The sequence below is a fragment of the Patagioenas fasciata genome, chromosome 3 (genome assembly GCF_037038585.1).
Source record: "Patagioenas fasciata isolate bPatFas1 chromosome 3, bPatFas1.hap1, whole genome shotgun sequence".
Taxonomy (NCBI): domain Eukaryota; kingdom Metazoa; phylum Chordata; class Aves; order Columbiformes; family Columbidae; genus Patagioenas; species Patagioenas fasciata.
The window spans coordinates 60,182,623-60,203,836 of record NC_092522.1 but is presented as its reverse complement, the minus strand read 5'-3'; the positions used below and the strand labels follow the sequence as shown (position 1 = coordinate 60,203,836).

The 21,214-nt window shown below is 39.2% G+C and overlaps 1 protein-coding gene across 3 annotated transcripts in view; it reads left to right on the top strand.

Moving 5' to 3' along the window:
- The first annotated feature begins 1,525 nt into the window (after positions 1–1,525).
- The window catches only part of IPCEF1 (interaction protein for cytohesin exchange factors 1), a 45,041-nt gene continuing 25,352 nt past the window's right edge, over positions 1,526–21,214 (top strand). For 2 of the 3 annotated variants that reach the window (XM_071806438.1, XM_071806437.1), the window contains exons 1-6: positions 1,526–1,593; positions 1,763–1,813; positions 6,642–6,678; positions 7,325–7,494; positions 16,557–16,630; positions 18,289–18,360. In XM_071806438.1, the coding sequence (XP_071662539.1) occupies positions 1,790–1,813; positions 6,642–6,678; positions 7,325–7,494; positions 16,557–16,630; positions 18,289–18,360 (377 nt within the window). In that variant the 5' untranslated portion in view covers positions 1,526–1,593; positions 1,763–1,789. Of the gene's footprint in view, positions 1,594–1,762; positions 1,814–6,641; positions 6,679–6,717; positions 6,867–7,324; positions 7,495–16,556; positions 16,631–18,288; positions 18,361–21,214 lie in introns of those variants that run through there. The other variant, XM_065833649.2, reaches the window with a different exon arrangement.

Sequence of the window (21,214 nt, the reverse complement as noted above, 5' to 3'; positions counted from 1 at the left end):
TTGAGTGGACATAAAAATCCTCATGCTGTTTCACGGTGTAACTAATTCACTCAGGTTAGTTTTATTTAGGAGAAAAAAACTCAGGCTATGTGTATGCGAGTTATTTTTGCAGTGAATATTTGTGTTTTTGTTTGTTTTTTTTTTTATTTTTTTTTTAACCCCTCTTTACACAGGGAATAAATTATACTCTTAACTAGAATGAGACATAAGTTGGTGCTGCTTTTGAAAACTGGATGCTGGCTTGAAGATTGCTTATCCAGTGTCTAGAAACTGAAAAAAGTTGGAGTGCAAGTCACTGAGAAGGTTGTGTTGAAATCCATTTAAACTCCTTTGGCACAAAGCATGCAGGAGGAAACATTTCCTTGCCAGTTAACTAACTTTTCCTCTTGCTTCTGGTACCACGGCTGATTCAAATCTGTGCATTTCATAAAATTACACTCCACCCTCCCCGAAGCACACATGAAATAAAGCAATGACAGGAAAACATCCACATGTCACAATAATTACTCTAATTTGGTCTGATATTCCCTTTCTGGTTCAGTATTTGAAAGCTGATGTTAATTTGCTTGTATAACAAAAGGTGTTTCCTCTGTTTGTTTATACCAGCTATGATTTCTAAACATCCTTGAGATTATTTGCCGTAACAGCTCTCCTCATCATGATATTACTTCAATTTGAGCCACTTATAGAAAGTCCTTATTTCTATTTTTGAATACAAACAGTTGGGAGCCAGAGAAATGTGTGGTGTTTGCCTTTCTATTTTTGGTTCGAAATTGCTGGAAGCCAGTAGGTGGGTTTTTATTTTCTGTTTTAGGATTTTATTTTCAAACTAAAACAAATATTGTGTATGAAGATAGGCATATATCTTAAATTACTGGTTTTAGGAAAAAGTTCTTGTTAGAAATTCTTCTGAAGTTTAGCTGTGTTTCTGAAAATCCTTGCTCACTTCAACAGTCTTCTGTTGTCTCCCATTTCAACAAATGATTCTTTCATATGCAGAGGGGTGAGTTTTGTAGGAACTTTGCTAGCACCAAAAGGTGGTATATTTTCCTTCATTTTGTGCTCTGCATTCATTTTTCTATCATCCAGCCAAAGGAAAATCATGTAGGGAGTTGACTATTCATTATTAATACCAAATGAATTAATACCAAGTACCACCTGAATCATCACCTAAAAGGATAACTGCTAGTTTTCTATATCTTTGGAAAACAAAGCCTATCATCTGCCATTGGACCGCACAGATTTTGTTGTCCAAAAGGAAAAACTGCAATTCACTATGGAGAGGGTGGTCCAGTATGATATCTCATCCCGCTTGGCAGGGTGGGCAGATTAGCTAATCAGAATTCCCAGAAAACACTGGGAATAACTCAGCCAAACTTAAATCAAAATCATATAGATTTCTTTCAAAGTAAAAAAGAAAACAAACACCCCTCCTCCCTTCCCCCGGTGCCCCCCCAACTCCAATCCAATGAAATAAAAAGCACCCCCACAACCACATCCATTAATTTTATTCTGTTTATTTCCTAGAAGAGCTTGGACATCTTTGAATTAGTGTTCCTTAGCACAGATTGACTTCTAAATCAGTAAAATCAGGTAACATAACATAGAGTTATCTTTGGAAAAGGTATTTTCTTGAGGGAGTGGGTCGAGTGGAAAGGGTTGGCAGGTCAAAGTGCATTAACAATTTTTTTTACTCTACTGTCAAGACTTTCATTATGTGAAAATATAACATAGAAGCAAACAAAATTTTCTCTTTTTACAGCTTTCCCACTAAGCTTTGAAACCATTCATGGAAGCTGATGGCAATGCTCTTGTAAGTATGATTGAAGTTATGCCAGAGTTACTGAAGAGGTCTTATGCTGGAGTTGTGTCCCTGTAATCATAGAAGACTGGGCAGAACAAGAATATCTAAAAAAGATGTTGCTTATGGGCCAGACCAACTGGTTAGGCTGCCACAGGCTATCCCAGTTCTGTTTTAAGGGTGAAACAAAGCCTGCTGTATGGATTCAATGTCACTTCCAAGTCCTGCTCCTCAATGAATGAGAAAGCAGTAACTTAGGACACATGAGCTTAGCAAAAGATTTTCTTACCCACACATCTGTCTAACACTTGAGAAGCTTAAGGAAAATACAGCTCTGCAGAAGATGAACTACTGATCATAGCTTCCTTTGGTGCCTTCTCAGCCTCATGCATTGTGAACTGAACTTCATGAGACATGAAGTCTGGAAGGCTCCTGCCCCACCTAAGAGCTTGCAGCTGCAAAATAGGTTGACTGCCCTTGAAACTGAAGAGGAGCCAGGTGTGCCTACTAGCAAAGGACCTGGTTCACCTAACTGTAGACCATGCAAGGCTGCCAGGAAGAAACAGTGAGTCATCTCAATGTATGACTCCCTGCCATGGAGGACAGAGGCACCCATCTGTAGGCCTGTCAAATCACCTAGAGAGGCATGCTGCCTGGCAGGGGCCAGGGTCCAGGATGTTGTGGAGAGACTGACAAAGCTTGTCCAGCCTTCTGATTTTTACCCCCTACTGTTACTCCATGTGAGCACAAATGATACTGCCGGAGGAAACCAGTATATGCTGAGAGCTCCCCAGATGGAAAGCAGCTTTGCAGAAAAGGACCTGGGAGTCTTGGTGAACATCAAATTGAACATAAGTCAGCAACATACCGTTGCTACAGAGAAAGTAAATGATATCCTTGGCTGCATTAGAGAAGCTATTGCCAGCAGGTCAAGGGAGGTGATCTTTCTGCTTTATTCAGTGCTGGTGAGGCCACACCTGGAGCTCTGTGTCTAGTACAAGAGAAATGTGGACATACTGGAGAGAGTTCAGTTACGGGCCACAATGATTTTTAAGGGTCTGGAGCATCTAATAGAAAAGGATAAGTGAGCTAGGACTGTTTAGCTTGGAGAACAGACTCAAGGTGATCTTATTAATGCACACAAAAATACCTGAAGGGAGGGTGCAAAGATGATGAAGCCAGATTCTTTTCAGGTTCCTTCTGAACATCAGGAAAAAACAGGTTTTTTCATTGTGAGAGTAATAGAGCACTGGCACCAATTGCCCAGGGAGGTTGTGAAGCCTCCGTCCTTGGAGATATTCAAAAGCTGTCTGGACATAGTCCTGGACAACCCAATATAGGTGTCCTTGCTTGAGTGAATGGGTTGAACTAGATGACTTCCAGAAGTCCCTTCCGAGTTCATCCATACTGTGATTTTGTGGAAAAATAGGATCTCTAAACTACCAGAAGTCTCCCATTGAAGTTGTCACTTTTCTCCTATGTTTTTGCTCATCAGTGGAGCCTACTTGGCTCAGAAGTGGCAGTGAACAACGTTGAGTTGTACAACTCCCTTTGCAACAGGTTCATGGGTGTATTTTCCAAGTGGAGGAGTAGTGGACAGCAAGCTTGAAGCTGCGTTGTTCTGCAGGATCACTATCCCATCCTGTTCAGTGCTCAGGTCTCAGTAAACTGATGAGTAAACAAAAACATATAAAAAAAGATTAAAACCTACCCTGTATTGCCATCCTTACGCAAAATGATGGCCTTCCTAAAGTTGGAAATAACTGTAACATTTTACATTTATTTCGGAGCTTTCTGAGGATCACTGCTCTTGGATGTTCCCTGGTAACAAAAAGAGCTAGAATTAGGTCTGATTTTTTTTGTTTGTTTTGCATTTGAACCTATGATAATGAAATCAGGAAACTGAGCATTATAGAGAAACCTCCACCATTGTCAGGACTGTAGTAAAATCATAACATTTAAATCAGTTTCAGGTTGTTCCAGTGACTATGTCTGGTAGTTACAGTACATTCGCATCTGAAACTGCTGTTATGCCCCTGGTCAGTACCATTGGTTTTACTTGTAATAACTCTGCCTTCCACAGTTTTCTCTTTGTTCTCCACTGGTGTTAATGTCTCCTACTAGGACTTAAACTTAAAAGTATGTCTTAATTGATGTTCACCCAGGGTCACTAATATGAAAGATTATTGACTCCTGTAAGTCAGTTTTCAGAGGAGGAAATTTTAATTTACTTCTTGAGGAAATATTTGTCACTGAAGACTTGCTAATGTGTTGTGTTCTTGTGGATAACTGAATCCAAATCCTTCTGGTGAGGCATTTCATGAATTTTGTGGTAGATTCATTTAAATATAGGTTTTCTGTTGGTTTAAGATGAAACCAGTTTTACTTCAAACTGCTTGCTTATTGCATAAAATATCCATCTGATTCCAAACACTGGTGCTTTGAAGAAAAAAAAGTTGCTTTTGTTTATTCATAGATCAACAAAATTTGGGAAGGCAATTTTGTGAATATCACCTGATTTCATTGCTGAAGTCTGGGATTAGAAGTTTCTCTTGTGCAGATCAAACCAAATAAACTAAAAACATTTAGAAGTTGCTGAATTCCAGGTTTAGGATTAATTTGTTGAAAACTTCAGCTTTTAGGAATAGTGGGAAAGAAAACCAGAAATTTGTCTTAATTCACAAAGTCTCACTCAACAATGATTTTATCCAGGCAAACTAAATGCAGTCCTTCCCCCATTAGTTTCCCAAATCCTCCCACAAAATATGAAGAGATGAGGATTCATCATCCCTGTCAACTTGCAGCAGGATACCATCATTGCTGCTGAATAATAAATGTACATTTGTAAAATATTTTTGTTACCCCAAGATCTTACTAGGTAACTTTCTTTTTTCCTCAGTCTGTATATAAAACAGGCCCTAACGGATGATTTTACACAATATGGATATTAACCCCTTCTTGACAGATGAACCATAGACCATGTTATTTTGCTTTACATCATCAATAAGGTTAGTGGAAAGATCTACTTCTTCCTCACTTGTTTACAGAGAGCCACATCCTGTCACAGTATTGCTCTTCTTGTCCAAATTTATGTTGGTTAAAGATGAAATGACCTCATGGCAAAGATGTGAGGTTGCCCCACTACATAGTTTTTGTGCAAGGAGGCTTGATTCATGTTTATTTTTCTCAATATCACTTTGTGTAGCTGTGAAGGAAAGTAATTAGTGTGACTGCTTGACCCATTGATTCAGTGAGACTGTATTTTATTTTTATGTGTCCTAAATAAGGCATTAGTTTCTTCATGATGAAGACTCAAAGGGTGGCCAGTATAGGATGGGGAACTTGTGGAACCTCTAATAGAGCGGATATATTTTGTCATTGCTTTTCTTTCCCTGTTGTCATGGTGAATAGTCTGAGAGAGAGGTGCAGTGGTAGAATTAAAAGAGAGAGAAAGAGTGAAAGAAAAAAGGAGAAAAGAGTACGTGATGATTAAGCAGGAGTCTGAGATTATTCATTCCTGGTAAAGCCTCCCACAAGTGTGTTTTTCAGGTCATCTCAAATAGGCACCAGATAAGCACACTGCTGTGATATGCAGCTCTGCACTCTGATACATGCTGCAAAGATCACTGGTTAGAGAAAGTTCTAGCTCTTGTAAATACTGGTGGCAGTGCTCTCTTCTATTTCTGTTTCCAGATGGTATAGCTTTTGCTCACCTTTAAATCGCCTGCAGGAAGAGCTATTAAATCCTTCAAGAATAATATGAAATGGGGTTTTGTTTTCCTGAGAAGCAGAGGGGCTGCATTAAGGATGTTCATAGCGTAGCTCTGCAGCGGATCAGGTAGCTACCGGCTTTGCATAGCAACATTGTGGCCGAGCATATTAAATCATACATCACCTTATCAAGCATTTGTCAACCGGAGGCTTCAAAACCTTCCCAAAAATAGAAAAAGATGAATGCTTTTGTTCCCATGCTAGAGATGGAAAGGTTGAGGCAAAGAGAATTCAAGTGCTTTGTCCACATTTGCACGATCAACCGGCCTGTCTGGGGAAAATTTACCCCAAAAACCATTTCTAATGACCTCATTTTTGGTCCATGGTCTTCTGTTTTAGTTTCATTTTCCATGTGCTTATGTGGGATGAAATATATAGATTGCAAATGAGTAAATATATTTCAATTGTGTTCTTTTTGCTGTGATTAAAACTCTTATAGATGGCATGGCAAACTTCTGGCGTATTTATGTTTTATGGTTTGGATAATCTGCCAGTTTTTTGAGACTTTTCTTTTCTTTAAAGAAATTATGAAATTCTTGCATGGGGGAAATAAATTCTCTGCACTAAAAAAAAAAAAAAGGAATGAAAAAGCCAATTTTTTCCTTTTTCAGAATTTCTTAGAATGAGCTAAATGACAATCAGACACCTGGCATGTATTTTTGATCTCCCCATGTTTGTAAACACCCCTTGTGGACTGTAATGAAGCATTAAAATGCTGAGTCCTAACTTCTATTTTTCAACTTCTAAACACAGAATACAATTCAGGCAAACACGTAGCAAAGTAGAAACTGCCTGTGGGTGTGAAACAGGAAGCACTAGTAGATAGACACATGTATAATAGAGTTAAATTTGCTCTTGCTCAACTAGATATACATCAATTTTAATTAACACGTTTCATGCTTCAGCTACTAACGTCCCTTCAGCAGTGAGTGGGTTATGCATTTCCATCCTGCATATACCACCAGCATCACCACCACGTCCTTCTCTAACTTCCCCCTCCCCTTTCTACACAAATATTGCAACACAATCTGAAATTTCCTCTTTTCTTTCCTTCCTGCATTTCTTACAGGTTCCCTTGCGTCAGAAGACAAAAAAGAAAAGTCAAGGTAATGAGAGATTGTTTTTTCTTTTCTCTCCTGGTTCCTCTTATTTTCTTAGTACGTCTTATTCTTGGGAGGGTGAGGATTTTATACTGCTACTCAGCTTGTAGAAGACTGCTTTTTAACTCAGCCGATTCTTGCACCAATTCTGAGAAAAATGACAACGGGTTGTTCCTTTGGACTAAATTCTTGTGGTATGTTAATTGAATCAAAAGCTGGAAATCAGTGAGGTAGAATCAGCTGCCTGCACATACACACACGCTAGTGGTTTTCATGTACTTGGCATAATAGTTTTCTCTAGCTGACTTAAATAGATGTATTCTTTTCACTGCAGCTGCATGAAGGGAAATATATGCATGCTTCTCTTAAAAGGATATCATTTTAATTTACAAAATCTCATGTGTGGTTGTCTTAGCATTAATTAATATCTGCATTATCTGTAGCTTGCTATTTTGTTTCTGCATGTCAGAATGCTTTTCAAATGAATGTGTGTTATTCTCACAGCCATTATAGAACTGAGTGACTTCTAAGTATATTTTAAGATCTGTTTGGATCACTCGCTGCAGTTGCTAAATAAGGTTTAATTGGCAGCAACATCTTTCCTGGTAATGCACTTTTAAACAAGCCAAACACTGTATTTTTAATGGCACAGGGTTCTTTACAATGAGCAGACGGAGGATATCATGTAAAGAGCTGGGGCAAGCTGATTGTCAAGGATGGCTCTACAAAAAGAAGGAAAAAGGAGCTTTCATTGGCAACAAATGGAAAAAGTTCTGGTGTGTGCTGAAGGAGTCATCGCTATACTGGTACAGCAGTCAGCTGGTGAGTACAGTGTCCACCCAGCTCTGGGTGCTGGACAAACAACATCTGCTGGGACCATGAGAAGGAAAGCTGGGGTCACAATTTAGGTGCACCCTGGAGCTGTACAAATGACTGGGTTTATTTCTCAGCCCTGATATTTCTTGTAGTCTGGTAAATGTCTATGTGAATGTGAAACATGCAGAAAACTGTGTTTTCTAGTTCAGTAAGTACTTGTGAAATGTTAACTTGCTGTCTGTTCTGCCCTTTCAAGACCTGCTCTTCACAGATGCTGGTGACATTTGAATTTGGGAAAGGTTTTCCTGGGTTGGGCAGTTTGCAGACACTTGCTATTAAGAACCAAACCAGGAATGATTCTTTACTTCTATTTAATTTTCAGAAGTCTCTCTCCTGCTTCTCTCTCCATTCCCTTCCATGCTGAGATCAATCTGGTGTGGTGTGTGTATTTTCTTGTTGTTGGTGGTGGTTGTTTGCTTGTTTGTTTGTTTCCCCCCAGTTTGCCCTGGTAGGTTTGCATGTATGAGCATTGTCAGTTGGTGATGTTTTTGCCCCTGGTCTTGCTGATATGTCATCCAGGGCATTGTAATTAAAGGTTCTCATATCTGCTGATTTTTAACTTCCTACCCTGATAAGTCGATGTGAACAGTCAAATCTGCAGGAGAACACAATGTTTTGAATTCAAGCTCCAGCTTTCTGTTCAGAGCTTTCCTCAGAACAACCAGTATAGGTAGTATTTCTCTTCTAGTTGATCAAACACAAATAGCCTACTCCACTTGCAGTGTGAGTGGGAAATAGTCTGAGACAAAGAACAGCAGGCCCTGGATTCCTGTAAGCAACTGAAGAACTAGGAATTAAAAACTGAAAAAGGAATGGGGGGGAAGCACACAGTGAGAAATCCAGACTAACACTTTTAATGAAAGGTTATATCTGAGTGCAAAGCAGCAGTGAGTCCTAGGGAACCGCAGGCTTTACTCCAGGCTGTTTGCTACAGCTCATCTTGGTTGGGCAGAGAGGATGTCTTACCTGTCCCAGGAAGATTCAGGCATAATTATTCCTTTCACTTTGCTCTCTTGCACTGCTACTTCTAAGAAAACTCTTCTCAAATTCAAATGATGGACTGACAGAGCCCAGAATTAGGACATGCAGAGGCTTAGAGAATTCCAACAACAACACAGGTTGAAACTTAGCAGCTTCAGTGGGCAATTGTGGAGAGGCATCAGGTTTTTGCATTTACAAATGGTCTGCTCTGGAAATCACCATGTCCCAGGCCCAGGAAAGGGTGAAAGTTTAAAGAAACCCTGATTGATTCTTGTTAATTCTTAGAATATCTTAAGAAATTAAATGCAATCTGGACTGTTTCCACTTGTTTATTTCTATTGCATTTATCGCCATTAAAAATCTTGCAGTTTCAAGGTACAAACAAAATAGTTTAAACCATTAGAAAAATCTGAAAATCCTAAGCTAAACTTTACTCATGTAAAGAGTATTTCACCTTCTCCCTTCAGTTGTGGGTACAGTGCTGGGTTTATTTTGACAGAATAAAAACTTTGACCTTTCCTAAATGACGTTTAAAGATGGTATTGGCTGTTTTGTTTTTGTTTGGGTGTTTTGTTTGTTGTTGTTTTTGTTGTTTTTTTTTTTTTTTTTTTTTTTTTAAAGTTTGAGGGGGGATGAAAACAACTTTGCTGGTCTTATGCTGCTGCTTTTTTGTGGGGTTGTGGTAATCTGGCTTAGCTTCCTTTCTAGACCAAGTCAAATACATGTGTGAGAGAAAGAGAAAAGAGAAAGAAAAGAAACAAGGAAAGTAGAGGGGGGAAGAAAAAAGGGCTTTATTTTTCCATTATTTGAAATACTTCTGCTTGAAAGACATGACCTGGCAGATAAACTCATCAGTGATATTAATACTCTGCAAATCTTTATTAGTATTGACTGTTCTAAACCACTGCTTGCAGTTGTACTTCTGGCCAAGCAGTGTTGAGAGGTGAGCTGGCTGACTGGTGTGAAGTTGGAAGGAAATACAATGAGGCAAGACTAGGAAGGTGGTGGGGGACAGGTGCTGCAAAGTCCTCCACTTCCTTTAGTTGTTGTGGCCTGGCTTAATTCCTCTCCTTGGATCCAAACAAGCCATAGTGATGCTCATCCTTTTGCTACTAGAGAGCATTAACCATTTGGGTGAACTCGTCCTTTGGTCCATACCTGCTCTTCTACTGTCACTGATGTTCCAAAACAAAAAGCCTAAGAACGGGTGGCAGCCTTATTCTGGTTTATTTCATATACCTTGAAGAGTTCATACGGCTTCAAAATACTCTCAGCTTATGTCAGCCATGGCAGATATTTTCACTTCTAAATTGATGAAACAAAAAAATAGCGGTGCTATATTCACTTGTTTGCTTGATATTTCTTTTTACTATCTGGCCTGGACTTCCACTGCCTTCAGTGGAGTTAATCATTGGTCCCAATGGGCCATCTGTGATGACAATCTTAAGTTCACAGTTGTGCTGAAAGAAGGGGAGTCCTGCTTCTCACATGTCCGAGGCTTCCCATGACAGCTCTTCTTAAAGAGACTGAAAAAAAAAGGTGATGATGGAGGAGTGGGCCTGAGGTCAAGCAACTGGGGCAGGCTGCCTACCTGTGGCTCTGCCTGACCACTTTTATTTTTGTGAGAAACAAGTATGTTCTGTTCATGGCTGTGCAGGAACTGCAGTCAGCCAGACACTGGCAACTGTAGCATAGCAACAGGGTGCTGGACCTAACCTTTTTTTCTAATGGAGATGGAGAAAATAGGGAGTGGGTGGAATCTGTACAGGAATGTGCGTTGTCCGGATTTGGGTATGTAACCTAAGCTTACATCATGTTCTTGGTGAAGGCTGTCTTCAGGCACCTCTAAAGCTCTGGATGTTTCTGTCCCTCTTATTTAATTTGCTTTCAAGTGACTCAGGTTTTGGGTCTGTCATATGAGACAGCTTGGAGAGGCAATATAGGACATTTGTGATATTCGCAGATGGTAGTTCCTTCAATTTAACGTAAAATAATGTTGTGAAAGCCACAGCTCAAAAGAGAAAAAAAAATAAGAAAACACTTAGAATGGTCAGAAACAGCTGATCAGGCACCCCAAGAATCAAGCTTTTCCTTCACTAAAAGCAAACCAGGGCTCACAGGCAAATCCAAATTAACTTTTGACCAGCTAGCTACGGTACTGTGAGTGGTGAAGTTAGGGCCAGAGTGGTCTCAGCAGGCTTTGGGTAGACTGCCCGGAGACATCTTCCCATGTGTGGTTGTTCTTTCTTTAGAACGTGGATATCACACAAGGCCAGTAAACTTTCGTTTGCAGCATGGACATGCCCCCAGTCTGGGAAGGGGAAGCTTTTTGGACTAGGAAGAAACAAAGAAGGCTTGGTTTTGTAATGGAAACACAAAAAAAGGTCAGAAAATGCATCTGAGCAGTCAGACGTTCTGGGCGTACCCAGGAACACCAGACTCCTTGGACAACTGCTCTTAGTGTTTGGCTCCTTCTTTGATGTACTGTGTCAAGGTTTAAGGCAAGGCGGCAGTAAACCATGCTCCCCGTTACCCCCTCACTTCCCACCACCCCTTTCCTTTAGGTTGGAAAGATGATAGGAAAGATAAGGAGAAAAGAACAGGGACTTAGACTTCAAGTTGGAGAATTTTAAAGGGTTTTACTAATGCTACTAATAAATAGAGAATATATATACAAAATATACAAAACCAATTTTGAGTGCTCGATGTGGAGGTGGCATCACTCCAGCAGGTGCAGGTCAGGCTCCTGGAAGTCATAGGTGGGACTTAACAGCAAACCAGAAACTGGTTGCAGGCATGCAGGGCCCGAGGCCTGTTGATCACAGGCAGACAGACAAGCTCCTCTCTAGATGCCGGGCATGGCTGAAGAGGGCTTGACCCTCATTGATATAGGGGGTATGATGATTATGGGATGGAATACTTCCGTTGGTCAGTTCTAGTCACCTGTTCCATCCACCCCTCCTCAAACATGTCCCTCTCACAACGGAACGTGGGAAAACTTGTCAGTCTTTCTTGGCTACCATAGTAATAAATCTAAACACGAACTTCTTCAGCATTTCGTTGGTCTTCTTATCAGCACAGAGTACAACATCCGAGTTAAAATATGCAGGCTAAAACTCAGAAAAGTACAGTCACCTAGAAGGACTTTGCTGAAAGAAAAATCACTAAAAGAGAACTGGTGTTGTTTTTAACAAAACCAGGACATACTGCTATCTGTAGGAAGATGCCTTGAAGACAAGTGTTTGAAGAGGACAGCGTGTGATCCTGCCTGCCTCTTTAGCAGTTTTAGTTCTCAGACCGAAACCCTGGAAGGAATCAGTACACCTGCATAGAAGGGAGGGAGGGGTGGTAAGGGAAGATAGTCAGGTGTAATCCCAGGCTCCTGGCTCCTTGTGCTTGTTGTGACTGTGTTGAACAGTGTTAGTTGGAAAGGGATGGGGGACTAAATGCCTGTCTTGCAAGCCTTTGGGGTAGCTCAGCTGGTTTTCCAAGTAGAGTTGAAATACGATTTTGCAGGATGTGTTAACGATGGTTGTCATGGGGATTCAGCTGTAAAGAAATACAAATATAAAATCAAAGGGTTTCAGGTTGTGATCTACTGTCACTATTTATCTTTGCGTTTTGTGGTTGTGGTGTGGTGGTGTGTATTTTTGTGTGGTTTTTTTTTTTTTTTTTTCTTATTCACTGCATTTAAATCGATCGTCACTCCAACAGCTTTGCCAGGAGCTGTATAACTGCAGTCTTTTAAAACAGAAATCTTTCACCTTTGAATCGTAGTAGCTGCTTACGTGGATGATAAAAAAAAATCCTTGATGCCTGCTGATTGTGTTGAGGGCTTTGGAGGCCTCTGGTCCAATATCTTACATAAATTATTTACAGTTCTATAGGTTGCCTCACTGATGTACTTGGCAGTACTAAAAAGTCTTGAGCACTGAACTGCTCCTCCAATGTCCACAGGGTCTTCTGGGGGCAGCACAAAGACACTGTCAGGAAGCCATGAGTAGTAACCTGAAATGCGGATCGGAGCTGTTCCATGATAAAGAGATATTTTGACTTTACATCACTCTTAAAAAATCCTTCTGCACCATTAAATTCACTTTAAATATTGAATAAGGTCTGTTAAACGATTTACTAAATCTTCTGAAGCCACAACATTTGGACAATGTACTGAGGCAAGCTAAGAAGGACATTAGCCTCTTTCACTGGATTCGTGCAGTATGTTTCATAAATGTTTTAATTTTTTCTTGAGTAAAAAGCTTTTTTTTCTGTGAAAATGTGGTTATTTTTTGCCCCAAGCATTTGCAGAAACTGTTGTTATTATTGAAATTATTTTCCTACAGTTGGGCATAGCAATATGTGCAGATTTGTATGTTAGTCTAGCCTGCCTAAAACCCACAAGAGGTAACAGCTTGTTCTTTTAAATATCTTAATTAGATAGGAAACAGGTCAAGATTCTTTTAATCTGAGTTTTTTTAGGGCTTTTTTTTTTTTTTTTAAAGCATTGCAACAAAATCTCTAGGAAGTCTGAGTGAAATGTGTGAGTTAAATAATAGCATGTCTAATGGCAGTTTAAAGACAATATTTTGAATAAAAGAAAATATTGAGGACTTCCATACACTTTTAATGTTTTTAAATGCCATTTTTATTCTAAGAAAAACCAAAAAGATTACTTCCACGTATTCTGTTCTTAGTGTTTCTTTGGGATTCTATTCTCTGACTTTAAGAATGCTCATTAGTTCTTACTGTTATGATTTGATATCTTTTTGCTTTCCTTTTTTTTTTTTTCCGTCATAATTATGGAACTACAATACCCATCAAACCCTTTTTTCTGTTATATGCACATCTTAGATGTGTACCAATAGTGCATTAAAACATTAACACAATTATCCTCCTTCCTTTCATTTATACTTAAAATGAAACATTAGACTTTTCTTATAAATGAACAAATGTAAAATCGCAGACAGAATTAATATAAAATCTGAATGCATTGAGAGAGAATGCATGTGCAAGAACATAATCTTTTACCAACTGGAACATGCCAAATACTGAATAAGAAGTCTGGAGATTTCTCTGTTGTGAAACTAGTACATGTACATTACTCAAATCAAAGCCTACAGACCTATTTTCATTAGCAATCTAGACAGTACTCAACTAATTTAGGTACTCATTGGATGTGTCAGTGCTTCAAGTCCAAGTTTATCTCCTCATGGGTGGGAGCACCCTAGGTGAGTGTCCCCACACTGGTTTATAGGGTCCTTGTGCAGCACCCTAGGCAATTTTTAGGTTGCAGTGTAGACCAATGGCTGCTGCACCAACAGATAAAACTGGCTGAGCTGTGATTGCATTTGTAACATGTAAGGCCAACCCACCCCAGATCCCAGTCACCCACTCACCCACCTGATGGCTTACCTAGCTCAGACCATAAATTTATTTATATGTGGGTGTGAAGGTACCTGGGCATATTCCTTTACATGGAGTCTTGTGGATCTGTTTTTTTTTTTTTAAACTGGTTTTATTGATTCATATCATACTGCAGAGAAACAAGAGGCATTGTACACATTTCTCATCCAGCAATGTGTGTAATAATGGCTTTCATACCTCCTGAACTGCATTTTTAAGGTTGGTCTCTGGTGTTCTTAGACTGGTCTTGGGAACCAAACAGGAATTCCAGTACTCTCACTGCACCTGGTCTAGTAAGTGACCACTCTTTTTGGCACAGAAATGCAGGATAGTACACTGTCTTTCATACAGTGCAGCCCATGAGTAGAGCTTCTCTTTCCATCACCCCTACTCCTTCACTCATCCCTATACACTCAGTGTACTATGGAACTGGGATGGAAATACTAGCTTAAGGTCTAATTGATTAAAATATACATTAAAAGAAAAGACAGAAAAAAAAAAATCTTGTCATATTTTTTTATTTAGGTGTTATTTTATTTCAATGAGTTTAGTCTCACTAAATTTCAATGTATGCAATGGGAACAAAAGTTTCCCAAGCCAGGCTCTAGATAAGTTTGACAGATAGAAATACAATCAGAGAAAGTTAAAACCACACAATTGCAAATAAACACTTTTTGTCCTAGAGCAGGCAAAACCATTTACTGGTGAAGATGCAAAATACAGCGTGTTTCAAAAAGATAGACCGAATTTCAAAGCAGTAGGGATTTCAAATTTGGTCCATCTTTTTGAAACACCCTGTCTAAACCTCTCATATTAATATTTAATATATGTAGATTGCAGGAATGATGGTTATACTGTGATTTATTGTATACCAGCGAACAGATGTGCAAAGGTATGGGACAACCACCCACCGAAATATCCATTCTGTATCCATATTTCAGCTCTCAGAGATTCATACTTCCAAGCATTAAAGCTCAAAGACTTGTCTCTATTAACATCTTTTTATAGTCTTTTCATATTCATGCATAATGTGACTTGAGATGCTGTCAGTCATCTTCATCTATCTTCTGTCTTCGTAATTGTTGTGTATATTTCACCTGCTTTAACTCAGTGTACGTTTTCAGAATTTTCATGTGCCTGGGGATAAGGGCTGCAAGCAGCAAAAACATGATTCAGGAATGAACACTTTCTGTGTTTTGGGAAGTATGTTTTTCCTGACATGTGCTACAGACTTTAGTCTACGTGATTGCTCCTCTTAGCAGGAGTCATAGTCTTATTGTGGCTGATTGGGCGAATATAGATAGATGTGGTAAAGGAAGATTTTTCAGCTGCAGGCAGCAAGAACGGGGATTTGAGATCTACTGGTAACTTCGGTTTTGCTGGAGCTACTCTCTGACACAGGCCAGTTGACCCAGAACAGAGATGCCAATGCTCAGCAAACTCTCTCCTGTTCAGAAAGGAGTAACTGCATAAAAACAGTGTACTGCAAATGTCTGCATAGCTTTTCCTTCCTCCTGTACCACACCTGTAGATTTCTGAGGGGAGTAATAGCTGGGTGGCCTAAGCCATCTGAGGCTGGTTTGCAGTGTTCAGCCACGTGGAACCATCCACTTGCACCGTTTCACCTCCTGAAATGAAAGCAACCAGTATTGCCTCTGCTTTGCTGACTTACAAGCATGTAAAGGTGACCCTAAAAAATGGTCCATGTTACAGATACCCAGGGGAGACTATTCTCCATCTCTGTCTAAGATTGTTTTTGGTCAATTTTGAATTCCTGTTGCTGTAGACATATATTTTGCAAAGATACATAGATTGTTATATGTAGTGCTGTTATGTATCTGTGTAACAAGTACGCATGCTCTGTAATGGAACAAAAGTTCCTTTGAGATAGTATGTAACATCCAGACCTGAATGGATGATATAATTCTTATTCATTCTCTCTTATGTCGTATGTTTCTCTTGAGAGGCTTCTGTGTTTATTGCTGAGGTTCAGTAGTTTCATTTTCTGTGGTCTATGTACAAAGAATGGCTGGTGCCTTTGAAAGAAGTTGTGTGATGGTTGCAAAGGAATCTGTTTCCTCCATGTTCCCACTGTTTTTCATCCTGGTTTGATCCAAACCTAAATTTTGACCTTGACAATTTCACACTCTGGGCGAGACTTATGACTTCCTTATGAATCTTAGAAAAGGGTGCTCTGATCCAAATGTTTTGATGCGAGGAGGAGAGGGAATCTATCTGAGCACTGTTCTAGCAGTTGGGGATCCTCCCTCATTCAGTTGCTTTGATATTTGGAAGTGTACAATAAATTCTATGTTCATACTCTGCCACTTGCAGAAACAAGACCGGTAGCTTTCTAACACCCTGGACTTGCACAAATAGTAGATTGCATGGGAATATTTTTGTTCCCAAATATCAGCCAAAACATTGGATGTTAATCTGTCTCCATGGTGATGAGCATATATTTTCAACTGTTATAAAAAACTGTCAAAACCAATAACTCGCATGTTAAATATCATTGAACATTGGAGTCTAGTAGTTTACTGATTGATTGATTGTGGTGGGTTTTTTTGTTGCTTTTTTGTTTGTTTTGTTGCGGTGTTTTGTTTATTTGTTTTTCCTTATTGTAGGCTGAAAAAGCAGAAGGATTTATCCGACTTCCAGACTTCAGTGTGGACCGAGCAATTGAATGCAAAAAAAAGCAGTAAGTTTCTCTATTTGCCCCAGTTTTGCATGATATCTACTACAGAAAGGAATGGAATCTCAGCAGTGTCTGACAATGAAGCTGTGGAGAGCTGCTCTTTGTTGTATAAATAATGAGATACTAATTGAGCTACTGAAAAAAAACTATATTGCAAAAATATTTTTGAAACTTCTCTGCAAGATGTGCTTTGCTGAAACTACAAATGGAAAAGTAGATCACTGTGCCAAATGCCTTTTTTTCCGTTTCTTAATGGATTATGAGTAAGTTGTAGTCTATCTGAGCTACCTTCTCATAGGTGGGGATGTCAACAGTGGTACAAGTAATGCTGCTTCCCTTCAAGTCAGGACTATTCCTTAGGCTGCTGTGGTGCAACTGAGCTTGGGCTGTACTTGAAACCTCTGATTGTGCAGAGATTAAAAACTTTGTTTAGCAGGGTACACATTTCAAGATATTGTCTCCGAACTCTGTATGCAGCATTGATTTACAGCTGCTTCTGAGTACACTTCAAAGGTTTGGAGAAGTGTTGCTGCTGTTCAAAGTTATAAAGCTCAGCATGGTTTTTATTCTGTCCCTTAAGAGAAAGCCTTTGTTCTTCTGGTTGGGTCTCACACTGTGATTAGCTGTAGATGTTCCTGAGATTGGGGGCTTGACTCCTCAAAAGAAATGGGACAGCTATTTTGAATATGGGGAGCTCCATTTTGTTTGCTCAGAGGAAGGGTTGTCACATAGTACAGGAACATGAGAAAATGTTGCCCTTCACTTGTGCGGCTGTTGGCTCTCAGTGACTGGGAGGGAAACATGTGCTCACCACTTATTTGAGAGAGGGTAAATTAGGGTTGCTGTGAGGAGTGACCAGTGCTGCTGGTTCAGCTGGGGCTCAGTCAAACAGCATGTGCTTCCATGGGACAGAGTCAGTCACCTAATGAGGACCAAAAGAGGGAAGCCACAGAGTCTCAGGATCAGAGAATATGAAAAATCTTACTGGTGGATATTCAACTGAAGCGTACTGTGGGGCTGAGACAGCAGGTTAACTATTGGAGGTAGTCAGGGGACTTCTTCCCCCCTTTTTTTTTTTTTAATTTGTTTCAAACCTGCCACCTGGTTGCCTTTTTGGTGCCTCCTAAAATTTGTCTTGGAGAAGACAGTGAGTAGTCAGTCCCTATTCATCCATTGTGTGCTGCTTGTGGTTTTATTGTATCGCACTCTGTTCCATCAACCACCATTTTTTTCTGCAGTGGGGTCTTAGCCTGATTAATCACTCATGGAAGCTGTTTCATACTTTGGGTGACCCCTGGTCCTTTCTCCAAACCTTTTTCAGGTTTACTTTGCTTTTAAGAACTGAGGGAAGCAAAACTGCGCATTGTATTGGAGATGTGGGCATGCAACAGAATTATGTAATGGAATAATAAAAGTCTTTGTTTTATTCTTTATTCCTTCCTTTTTATTTCCTGTAGTTTATACCCTCTGAACAATGCATGACCTAGGAAACACGCTAAAAATAGACTGGAGTTTTAAGAAAAGATCTATAAGGATGTATAAGATGTTCCAGATTAATATAATGGAGTGAATAAATATTTCAAATAGTTCACTCAGTTATTATTTTTTTCCTTATATAAATGAGCTTTCTTCATATCCCTTCTATTTTTCTTTTCTTTAAGTGCTATTAAGATCAGCCACCCACAGATCAAGACATTTTACTTTGCGGCAGAAAATGTGCTGGAAATGAACACGTAAGTAGGAGCGACTGGCCATGTTCATTCACTCACTGTTAAGCAGTTGTTGACAAAGTTATGAGGAGATTTGCTGAGTCTGTTTTGTTTTCTGATTACTGTATAGAAACAAACTACTGCTATTTGTTCACTAATGACAGTTGAAATTGGAATCACTTTGTGAGCCTGATTTGATGGCAAGTTCATCACCTTGGGAGAAGGGAGGGCTGAAAGAAAAGAGAGGGAAAAGCTTGATAAAGTTTTGTCCCAGAAGTGATCTAGGACTAGAATATAATAGTGTCTGCTTTCAGAGTAACATGTCAGTTAAGGAGGAGGGTTAAAGGCACAGAAAGGGCTGTTTTGTTAATGTAAGCAAGCATTTGCTTCAGCACCAAACTGTGTCGCAGTTAAACGATCCTCATGACAGTTCATAAACCTTCTTTCCGCAAATGTCTGTTAGAACAACAATCAATTCATGCAGTTTTTAATGCAAGGAGTAAAAATGGATGTGAATACTGCCATTTTAGAAACCACTGTGCTATCAGAAATAGATATCATTTGCTATTAATCCAGTTTTGGCTAATTCGGATACATCTCATGTCTGCTTTGTCTTTACATCTCATGTCTGTTTTGTTTTTTTTTACTTTAGACTGCAGTCTATTCACAATGCTATATACATTAAATGGCCAGATACTGGATACAAAACAGTACAATTTAAACAGGAAGAGAACTACTATAGTCAGGTCAGGATTTTAATCATGGCTTTGCTAGTCATATTTGTGAGATTCTTCGTAGGCTACTGTCTGTTCTTTCCCTCTGTAAATAGGAGACCTCATACATATTTAGCACAACAGAAAAGGATAGAGGTTGTAAGAACATGTGTGACCTTTTGAAAGGGCTATACATACAGAAATGTATGATACAACAGTAGTGTATGTACACAGATATTAATAAATCTGTACTCTATAGATGCATAGAAGCAAATATAGATGGAAATAAGATGTTGCCCTTTGCAACTTGATGCCACACAGAGCATACTGGTGGGGAGATAACCACCTATTTTTGTATCACTGTATTTCCTACTGGAGTGAGAATTTCTTGAGGCAGATGGGCTAAGGATGACTGATAGTGAGGGACTGCTGGACAGGAATATTTCTATAGAGAGAATAATCCTGATTGAGAGAGAAGGAAGGATGTAGGGATAAGGAAAATTAGAGCTAACGGAGGACATTAGTGCGTGCTAAGAGGCATATTGGAGCCCAGATGGAAATTCTCAGTGGCTTAACTACACTTTTGAAATGTTTAGTCTCATGTGAGTGAGTGATTGGAATCTATGCAGGTGTCCCAGCTCTTATATCCCAAGAATTACTTTCTTCCAACTTCACTTCTCAAGTAAATTTCATTTTGGCTTAAAGCTAGGTAGCCTAGTGTTAGAGCAGCTTGCACTATACCACACTAATTCTTCACTGTTGTAGCTAATGATGTTTTCTTTGGCAAATGCATGCATTTAATACATAAAGTACACGCATACTCACGCATATGTCAAAACAGACTAAAAGACATCTGTTCTCTTGGCTCCAGTCCCACAAATACATACGCATGTGAGTGGTTCTACTGAACTCACTGGGGCATTCACATGTGTCGAGTTACTGGTGTGCATGAATGCTCGATCATGACCTTTTGTAACTCTTCATGCATAAATAGCTATTAAATCAACAGTGTATTTATTAATACAGTCATTTGCCTCATTAATTTAGCATGTATTTGCTATTGTCATGCACACATGAAAAGTAAACCCCTGCTGGCTAGCTGCATGCACTTGCCTGGCCAGTTGCATGTGGTTGCTAGCAATCTGTCTGACCTTGCAGTTAATGAAGTCCTGGACTTTTTAGCAAACCTTTTCTTTTGTTAAGATTTTTTTTTTATTTTGATAAATCATTCTGTCATGATTAGCTGTTAAGAGGAAGTCAATAATCTACTGTTACAGAAGGGACACTTTTTTCTTGAATTGTTAAGGGACTGTATTGTTCATACTGCCATCTAAAAATCCAGTAACTTTGACACTGGTCTTACTAGCAAATTTCCCATTGCTTCAGTAAATCAACATCAGACACAATTTTTTTTGAAGTTATGAATCTTAATTCCTGCCCTTCATACATTCCCTATTTAGGCCTTGAGTTTTAATTCAAAAGGTTAGAGGTTTTTGGGTTTTTACTTTCATAAAACCTGAATGGATCTGAATGGCCTACATGGAAACAAAATATAAAAAAAGTATATCTAGGGATTGTTTCCAATGCTAGAAATACATAGACACCTAGACAGAGAAATGAAAAAACAAAACAAACAAACAAACAAACAAAAAACCACAGAAAACCCCACAAAAAGAAAACGAAAACCCCAGCAATCAGACAAAAAAACCTAACAAAAATGAAAAAAAAAAAAACAAAACAACACAACAAAACCAAACCCAAATATGTTAATATCTTAAAGTAACACAGGAAGTGAGACTTACTAAGAACAAAAGTTCATAGGGAGTTGAAGAAAACAGAATATAATGTTTGGAAAGTCTGGATTTGAATGGTTTCTTAGCCTGTGCAGTGATAGCTTTAGCCAGGCCAACTGACAATTTTCTATGGCTCCTGTATCTTTTGCTTCATCTCAGGTGAAAGATGGCACTTCAATAGCAGGACTAAACCACTGCCGTTGTGTTATATATAACAGATATGCTTTTCCTTTAGCTTCCATGAATGCAGCTCCTTGGTCATCAGTAGTGCTTTTTTCAGGATCAGGGAAAGATGATGTCTCAGACACGTAGTTCTGCTCACTACAGGAAATATTAGTGTTCAGGTAATTTGTGCCTTTCTAGAAAATGATC